This window comes from Microchirus variegatus (genome assembly GCF_963457635.1).
Source record: "Microchirus variegatus genome assembly, chromosome: 9".
Classification (NCBI taxonomy): domain Eukaryota; kingdom Metazoa; phylum Chordata; class Actinopteri; order Pleuronectiformes; family Soleidae; genus Microchirus; species Microchirus variegatus.
Window position 1 is genome coordinate 5,809,417 of NC_139810.1, and position 10,031 is coordinate 5,819,447.

A 10,031-nucleotide genomic window follows, 5' to 3' on the forward strand; every position below is an offset into this window, starting at 1 on the left:
GTTTTCCCATGTCAGTAGTCTCACTTAAAGCCAGTAAACTTTAACTTTTACATTCTTCAAACATTATATTTACAGTCCAGCTGCTCCTCCCTCTGCAGCCTTCAATGTAATGTCCTCTCTTCACAGGCAGAGGGCAGTGTGCCACCACAGTTTGCAAAAAGGCATCTCTCATCGTTTTGCAGAGTTGGAGTGACTTCCCCCTTATCCGAACAGTGATGTACATTAAAAACAGCGTGCGTTCTCACACCGATATAATCCGTATGGAAAACTCTTTGGCGTGGTGTGAGTTCCTCACGTCCTCTGCAGCGTGCTGTCGCTCATACTGCCACACCAGTGCGGGCCCCGTCGCCGAGATCTGGACCAGACTCGGGCTCGAGGCGCTTTGATAGGCAGACAGATTAGGTCCAGGGTACTGAGGCGGCGGTGGAGGTGGATTTTGTGCCGTGATGAGAGGCTGCAGGTAGTCGTGTCCCGGGAGAGGAGCGGCGGCGGGGCTGTACGAGTGGACGAGTCTGTGGGAGAACTCCTGATGGCATCTGTGGAGAAAAAGCCACATTTCAGCCACTTAAAGGACTCACGTTATACCCTACAGTATTTCTCCAAGGTAGCCTAGATCCCTGGTGTCCTAATGAACATGTTTTGTCAAAATACCTTAAAGTTGCCATATGTAAGAATGTGGCCAAAAACGGTTACTACCGAGGTCTATTAGGTTTTTTCGTTTTCTGACGTAACTGGCAACCTGTGGTTGCTCGGCAGCTGAGACTTTACCGACTGCAATGATTGGTAGATGGCGGTAGGTGGCGCCACATGCCAAAACATGATTTGCAGTCTGCAAAATATATTTTTTAATGCAAATATTTTGGCTGTACTGTTGTTGTTGTTGAGTTCAGTTTGTTATATGAACATTATTCCTGAGTCTCTGTGACATATTAGGAGGATTTTACGACCAGTTGCTTTAGATTTATTACATAATGCAACTTTAAGGATGAAGCACCACAGCAGTTCAATCACTCTGCCAAAACATCCCTGTTCAGAACGCTCGCTTTTGAGTGCCTGTCTCTTTAAATGCAAATGAGACACAGGAAACTACGTCAGTGTCACTGAGGCTAACGGCAGCTAGCAGCAGTTAGCATTTCGTTAGCCTAATAGCATAGTTGCCTGAGGCCCACTTTACATTACGCTTTTCGCGACAGCGGGAACCCCGTGTAAAGAGAATTCCCGCTGTCGTAGTCCCGCTGTCTTCAAATTTTCTCCTGACAACTGCAAAGTGGTCGCACGACAACTCAGCTGGAGTCCCCGACAACATCAAAGTGCGTATATAGAGAACGTGCCGGGCTCGCGACAGCGGGAGGTCAGGGTTGAGGCGATTAGCATATAGCGTGCGCTAATTAGCATATACCGTGGGACTTTTGATCCCAAAAAAAATGGTGGGGGTGAGGGAGGGTGCTGGACGCTGTACGTGGAGCACGTCCGAAACCAAGTGCCTGATCGGTATCTGGTCGGAGAACCAGATCCAGAAGAAGCTGGAGTCATCCAGCAACAAGATGGCCTACGTAAAAATGCAACAGCGGATGCGGGAGGCCGGCTACGATCGTACAGTCGAGCGAGTAAAGAGGAAAGTTGTAAGTTGTCCCCGTGGGTGTCCTGCCAGATTTCCGGGCGGTGTGTCTAAAGACATCGCGACAGCGGGTCCCGACAGCGGCTGTCGCGAAAAGCATAATGTAAAGTGGGCCTAAGCCTAATGATTCGGAAAAGCCATCATTTGCTGACTAGCCGGCACATTGGTGTCATATATAAAATGTAAATCCTATGAGGCTGGAAGGTTGTGTAGAACTCTGTGCTGCACTGTGCAGCCAACAATAGAACACTTTGCAGACTTCCACGAGACAAATCCACGTCAGATAGTGTGCGGAAGTCAACATTGCGTGTTTTATCTCCTGTACTTAGACTGAGGAGGACCACAAAAGTCATCATTTTTGCCTATAGGGCCTCCAGAGTCCCAAATATAAGTATTAAAATGATTAAAAAGTTGATTTTGCATAATATGTCCCCTTGAACAAAAGCCTCAACCAATAAAACCTATGCCTGCTAAACCCTGCCATCATTAAACACTGTGTTCTCTGCTTTATCTCGCTGTTACACATCAGTTTATGACTGGAAACACAAAAGTCCATAGAGAAAATCAGCATTTTTTCTGGATGTTGGTTTACTGCTGACTCATTTGGCAACTCTGAGTGTTCTGAACAAAAGGGATTCCAAACACCAAAGTCACAAAACACCGCGCATAAATTACTGATGGAGGCAGCAGTGGATCGATAATGCATTGATGTAAAAATTGCTGATTTTTCTCTCTATGGGATTTGGTACGAGGAGTGAGCGATTTATAAAGTGATGGAAGAGAATAAATGCTGTCTAATGGCAAAATAAAGCAGCAGATGTTTAAGTTTCATGTATAGAATGTGGCTCCCTTTGTGTGTAAAGCCAGAAAAAAACATGATTTTTGAGGTTTATTTGTTATTTCTAATGTATATTTTTTACTCTGACTTGTCTGTATGTTTAAATAATGGTGTGTTTTTAGCCTATTGCAATCACACCACCCTGTTTTGACTGAGGGAAAAGTCATCTTAAATGAAGTCCATGTGTCTGACCTGCACGTCTGTCTGTTGTCACACACAGGTGGGTAGTGAGCGTCCCACAGAGACAGCATGGTCTTCTCCTGCGTGTTGTTGTTGTTGTTGTTCCTGCTCTTGTGGCTGAACTGAGACCAGTTGTTGTCCCGGTGTTGAACCTGTTCCTCAATGTGACACATGTTTGACTCCCTGCTGGAAAAAAGAAACTCCGTTAAACCTTCATTTATTGTGCTGAACAGGAAGTTGACTCTTATTGATGACCCCCTTTACTTTGTGATCAACAACATTTTTTTTTTTTTTTACTTCAGTGCAGTTTTTGTTTACTTTTACTTTGCAGTAATTGGGTAATTCACTTTATTCTTACTGTATAGTGACACAGAACTGTGTTGCCTTTGCAGCCAGAAGACCTGGTCGGAAAAAAGGTGCCTCTCTGTATGGAGTTAGCATGTTTCTCTCTGTGTTTGCACAGGTTTTCTGCAGACGCAACATGCAGATTTTGATGCAGATAGAACTCGCAGTTTGCTACGGTGGCCCTGAGGTGCAAAACACAAACGCAAATCACAAAACACAAACGCAAAACAATCGCACGTGTTTTGCGTTTATATTTTTTGTTTTGCATTTGTTTGTTTTTTTTCCGTTTGTGTTTTGTGAATTGTGTTTTTGTTTTTTGTTTTGCGTTTTGTGATTTGCGGTTGTGTTTTTGTTTTGCGTTTGTGTTTTATGATATGCGTTTTTTGATTGTTTTATGATTTGCGTTTTTTGCTTTGCGTTTGTGTTTTGTGTTTGTGTTTTTTGTATTGCGTTTGTGTTTTGTGAATTGTGTTTGTGTTTTTTGTTTTGCGGTTGTGTTTTTTGCTTTGCGTTTGTGTTTTGTGAATTGTGTTTTTGTTTTGCGTTTTGTGATTTGCGGTTGTGTTTTTTGTTTTGCGGTTGTGTTTTTGTTCTGCGTTTGTGTTTTATGATTTGCGTTTTGTGATTGTTTTATGATTTGCGTTTTTTGCTTTGCGTTTGTGTTTTGTGTTTGTGTTTTTTGTATTGCGTTTGTGTTTTGTGAATTGTGTTTGTGTTTTTTGTTTTGCGGTTGTGTTTTTTGTTTTGCGTTTGTGTTTTGTGAATTGTGTTTTTGTTTTGCGTTTGTGTTTTGTGATTTGCGGTTGTGTTTTTTGTTTTGCGGTTGTGTTTTTGTTCTGCGTTTGTGTTTTATGATTTGCGTTTTGTGATTGTTTTATGATTTGCGTTTTTTGCTTTGCGTTTGTGTTTTGTGAATTGTGTTTGTGTTTTTTGTTTTGCGTTTGTGTTTTGTGAATTGTGTTTTTGTTTTTTGTTTTGCGTTTTGTGAATTGTGTTTTTGTTTTGCGTTTTGCGGTTGTGTTTTTTGTTTTGCGGTTGTGTTTTTGCATTTGTGTTTTATGATTTGCGGTTGTGTTTTGCACCTCAGGGCCACCTTATTTTGCACTTGCACCTCAGCTGAAATTGGCACCAGCCCTCATGTGGAAGATTAAGAGTTGGAAAATGAGTGAATAAGTGAATGTATAGCGACACATTGACTATAATTAGCTTCTTTGGCAGTAATTATCATTTACTTTTCCAGGTATATCAGACGAATGAGCTATTTAGCTAATAAGTGTGGCCTTTGAGACATTTTGTCCCTTAACGTCACAGGCAGTTCCATATGCAGTGAACACCGAAGCAAAATTAGTTTTTTTCCTCCTCATTATTTATCCCACAATCCTTTGTGATCCTTTAAAGACAGAAGACTACTAGTAAAAAACTAAACAAACAATTGTTTTTACTTTTTTATCAAATTTTGGACAAAAAAAAGACAATTTCAAATTTTTGACAATTTTTTGTCTGACTTTTTGGCTTTTTGGAAAAAATATACTTTTTTGGGAAGAAAAATCAGAATAAAAGCTTTTTTAGAAAAAAAAAAACCTAATGAAAATTTCAAAACTAATACTGTAGTATAAGAAAGTGCATTTTCACTTGTCGTCACAACTTTTCCATGCGTCCTCACCTCTCCTGCTTCTTCTTCTCTTCCCTCTTGATGCAGTCCACCCAGCAGCAGGTGATGAAGGCCATGGACATGAGGAGGATGATGGCCGAGCTGACGATGGACGCCACCACGGCCACGCGGAAACCGTAGTCCTCGTACGGAGTCAGAGCTGACGAGAGAGAGAGAGGAAAGAGACGACTGTTGACTCCCTTTCACCATACGACTGTTTCACTTTTGTTTTTTCACAAGAGAAACGAGAAGCCATTTTACCACACGGTGCACCTGCTGCTCATCATGCAAAGGGCAACATAAAACCTCATTGTTTCAGAGGAGTTTTTTCTCTCTCACGACTCACTGTGACTGAAATATAATGAACTTTTCCTCCTCACTCCTCAGAATAATGACTCAACAGTGCAGCGACATGAAGTCATTCGTCTCTCCACCTGCATTAGGATTAATATTCACCTTAAACGGCGCGTCGTCGTCGTTTTCCTTCACCTAATTTGCGGCGTTAATTATGGCTCCCTTGCTACTTTGAGCGTCTTCACGCCACGTTGCTCCACACGGCGGCCGCATAATGTTTAATATATATTCCATCTCTTCAGAACGACGAGAAGACACAGACAGAGTTTCTGCAGCCACTGCAGTTTCTGCCAGGAAAAAGCATTTGGAGCGTTTTATCTCCAGCAGCCGAGTCTCTTTGGCTCCAGTGGATTACGCTCACTTCCTGGAGGCTTAATCTCAATTTAACAATAACAACACCATTACCTTAAAATGTATCATGATTTGCATGATGAGTTTTTTTTTTTCATGTGATTAAAGCAGGAAAAATACAATCAAATAATGGGAAAATAACAGCTAATCACTTGATTAGTCATTAGATTAGTAGAATAATTGTAAGGATTATGGTTCGAGTAATCGTCAACTGGCACAGGATGGAGCATTAGAAGATGGATGAATCATTTAAAACAATAATCATTTGTGTGACAGCCATAATCTCAAGAAGTTAATCCAGGAATGCTTTGAAATTTGGCAAAAACTTTCACTGAGAATCAAGGATGAAGTGATGTAAATCTGGACATCCAGGGTCAAAGGTCAAGGTCACTGTGGCCTCAGAAATGACCTTTTTTTAACCTTGTGTATCACAGCAATTCACTGATGGATTCAGTTATATGACTTTGAGTTTAGGGTTGAGAGGTGGAACTTATTTAAGTGTTATTTTATTGACATAACAATCATTATTGGTGTCATATTTGTTGTCCTTGATGTGTATATATACATGTTTTTGTTTTGTATTTTGCCTTTTACGTTATTGAATGCACATTTTATCACAAAAAACCCCACAAAAGTTGGTAATAGTTAGTTTTACAGAAGAGGATTAGGGCCACACAGGAAAAAAAATATTTGAATTCTGACTTTATTTTCGAATTCCGACTTTAAAGTTAGAATTTCTGACTTTATTCTCAGAATTCTGACTTTGATCTCAGAATTTCGACTTTATTCTCAGAATTCCTGACTTGATTCTCAGAATTTTGACTATAAAACTCAGAATTCTGACTTTATTATAAGAATTTCCGACTTCAGTCTCAGAATTTCTGACTTAATTCTCAAAATTTCTGACTTAATTCTCAGAATTTCTGACTTAATTCTCAGAATTTCTGACTTAATTCTCAGAATCCTGACAATATTCTCAGAATTTTGACTTTAAAACTCAGAATTCTGACTTTATTCTCAGAATTCTGACTTTTCTCAGAATTCTGACTTTATTCTCAGAATCCTGACATTATTCTCAGAATTCTGACTTTAAACTCAGAACTCAAATATTTCTTATAAACATTTCTTATAAATATAATAAACTTAGTTTATTATAAGAATTTCTGACTTTATTATCAGACTTTCTGAATTTATTCTCAGAATTCTGACTTTATTCTCAGAATATTGGGAGAATTATGTCCTTAAAAATCAGAATCCTGAAAAATTCTGACTTTATTAGGAGAATTGTGTCCTTAAAACTCAGAATCCTGACTTTATTCTCAGAATTTCTGAATTTATTCTCAGAATCCTGACATTATTCTCAGAATTTTTACTTTAAAACTCAGAATTCTGACTTTATTATAAGAATTTCTGACTTTATTAGGAGAATTATGTCCTTAAAACTCAGAATCCTGACTTTATTCTCAGAATTTATGACTTTATTCTCATAATTCTGACTTTATTCTCAGAATTCTGACTTTAAACTCAGAACTCAAATATTTCCTTGCTGTGTGGCCCTAACCCTCTTCCTCATAGTGGAAATGGTCACTTGTGTTGTTCTTGTGTTGAGTATATTTCACACACAGAGCGTCTAACTCGCGCCTCTGTTTCCACTCACGCTGACAGAACGTCTTCCCCTCCCAGTGGGTGCTGTTGTTGTCCATGACACACTTCAGCTGCTTCCCGATCAGCTTGTGTTTGGCCGGACACTGCAGGGCGATGACCGTGCCCACCGTGGTGCCGTTGCCCTGGACGATCTTCTGCGTGCCCAGAGCGGGCAGCGGCATCGGCGCACACTGAGGAGACTGGGAGCGACCTGAAAGGAAGACAACGACGGTCAGCTGGAGGTCGTGATTCGGACAACTGAAGTTGAACAACAAGAGAGCAGGAAGCATCGGCGGATGAGGGTGGAAAGGGACCACGATTCCACAACTGGCCCTGCTGCTGCCGCTGCTGCATCGAATTCTGACAGTATCAAAGCAGGAAATGTGATAAATCATTAAAACAAAATGCCTGCGAGGTCGAAGTGGAAAACACACCAGGCCATCTGGAGTCACGCTCACCCCGCCGGTTATCACACCAGCGCTCAGCATAATATTACAGGGGAGCGGGGAGAACGACTATCAACTTCATCATGACACAAGCAGCAGGAATGTGAAGAAGAAAAAAACAAAAACATCGTGACATCAATCCGGTGATTTCCAGCAGAATGTGATCAGGTCCAAAGAAAACTGAAGGAAAACCTGCTCTTAGTTTCCAGAACAATGTGAAAATGAAGTGTAAAGCGGTGACAGGCTGCATCTACGGGGAAAGTTGCACCAGTGAGTGAATGGATGAATAATGAAGGAGTGTTTTGATCATCAATAAAGCTGTTGTTGAGTGTTGTTCTCCAGTTCTGTTATTTCAGCTTATTTAACTGTGAGTTACTTCTGCTTTGTTTGTTCCTTAACGACAGTCAACGTGAGTATCTTCGTCATTTTACAGACCAGTCAACTAAATGATGATTTTATCGATAATATCTGGAAGGAACAAATATGTATGTATATATGATAAAGGAAGACAAGTGATGTACGGTGAACTGTGTATGTGCACATAAGACACGAGGCCACGCTCTCCAGTGACGGCCGTAAGCACCGAACTCTAGTTCATGTGACACACTTTATTACTGATGAGCAGACGTAACGTGTGTGTGTGTGTGTGTGTGTGTGTGTGTGTGTGTGTGTGTGTGTGTGTGTGTGTGTGTGTGTGTGTGTGTGTGTGTGTGTGTGTGTGTGTGTGTGAGATGAGCAGCTGTGCACTGGTGCGACCACTTTTCATTTCCTCTTTGTTTTCTCTCATTTTGAATTATAATGGTCTCTCTGCAGGAAACGTGTGTGTGTATCTATGTATATGCGTATATGTGTACATATATATATATATATATATATATATATATATCGTCAACTGGGATTGGCAAAGGATGGAGCGATAGAAGATGGATGAATCATTGACTTAATAACTCAGAATTCTGACTCTATTCTCGGAATTCTGACTTTAATCTCAGAATTTATGCTTTAAAGTTAAAATTCTGACTTTATTCTCAGAATTCTGACTTTAAACTCAGAATTTCTGACTTTTATTCTCAGAATCCTGACCTTATTCTCAGAATTTCTGACTTTATCATCAAAATTTCTGACTTTATTCTCAGAATTATGACTTTAAAACTCAGAATATATACATATACATATGTATGTATATGTATTTATATTTAAATAAAGTCAGTGGTTCAAGGTCTATAGAGGCCGCCATTTTGGACCACCATGCTTCTGCAGTAACCCATGACGGACAAACTCAAACACTTTTGAGTGTCGAAGCGAACTGAAGCTTCTCCAACACACGTGGACGGGAAGCGTGAGCTGAGAGATGCAACTTTTTTTTTTTAGCAGAAAATGTTGCTCGAAAAATGTTACATACTGCGCCTTTAAATAGTCGAAGTTGAAGTTGTGAGGATGATTAAAATGTCCTCAAAATCACAGAAAGACACACAGATTCTCAATGACATTCGACTCATCTGGACATAACCAGTTAACCAGCCTTAACCATCACTAGTTAACGCCTAACCTTTTACCTTTAACCATAACCATTAGCCTTTAAAGTGAAGCAACTCCTCAGAAATGAGGTTTAGCCTCATGAGGACCAGGTTTTGGTCCATGAGGACTATACTGGTCATGATAAGGTCTGAAATACAAAGATGCAACACACACACACATTCTTGTACTTGCTGCATATTGAGGACCAGCATTTTCACTTTGTAAATCAACACAATTACAAATATCTACTTCATGAATGACATCTATAAAGAACTACTGGGTGCAGCATAATATAATATCTGCAGGTGGAGCCCCAGAGCAAAAAGTGTGTGAAACACCAGGGCGGGGAAAACGGGTTTTTGTACCAAATTAAGGACCTCTGTTAAAAAACAGAGTATAGCATGTTTTACAACCTAAGGAAGTGATTTCAATGACAACAAAGTGAGGACCGGCCAAAATGTCCTCACTTCGTAAAAATGACCTCACTTTGTTGGTTAAAAACCCTCACTGGTCCTCAGTATGGTGCAAGTACAAGAACACACACACACATACACACACACACCCACACAGTGTACACGCACTCAACCCATATGGCCAGTCCATTATTTGTGCTTTTGGTTCATTAATCCATGACTTACCAGAGTTATTCCTCTGTCGGGCGTCATCTCTGTCAGTCCTGGACACATCTGCTACTGAAGCTGTAGCAGCTGACATTGTTGTGACACACAGACACACACAAACACACACACGGACACACACAGACACACACAAACACACACACAGACAAGCCGCTCCTGGAACTGCTGTGTCCGCGCAGCCGTGTCCCTCAGTGCCGCGTACAAGGTAACCAAGCCTGGACTCCGTCGGCTGGAGTCAAACTTGGGCTCCTCTGGTAATGTGTGTGTGTTTCTTGTCATCCACAGACTGAGTTATCCTCCTCTTCCTCCTCCTCGTCGTCGCACAACTCCTCCTCCTCCTCCTCCTCCTCGCAGCAGCAGCACCAGGTTTGGATTGCGCGCTGCGCTTGCGTTCGCGTAAAGCGGATTGAGCGCGCACTGGAGACAGGACAGAGAGACAGAGGGAGGA

The 10,031-nt window shown here is 41.0% G+C and overlaps 1 protein-coding gene across 1 annotated transcript; it reads right to left on the reverse strand.

Moving 5' to 3' along the window:
- Positions 1–241: 241 nt before the first annotated feature.
- Positions 242–9,659, reverse strand: susd3 (sushi domain containing 3; the record flags this gene model as incomplete). The annotated part of the gene is made up of 5 exons (XM_083895011.1): positions 242–536; positions 2,649–2,822; positions 4,645–4,792; positions 6,995–7,192; positions 9,584–9,659. The coding sequence occupies 5 exons, from the start codon at positions 9,657–9,659 to the stop codon at positions 242–244; spliced, it is 891 nt and encodes a 296-aa protein (XP_083751137.1).
- Between the last annotated feature and the right edge of the window lie 372 nt (positions 9,660–10,031).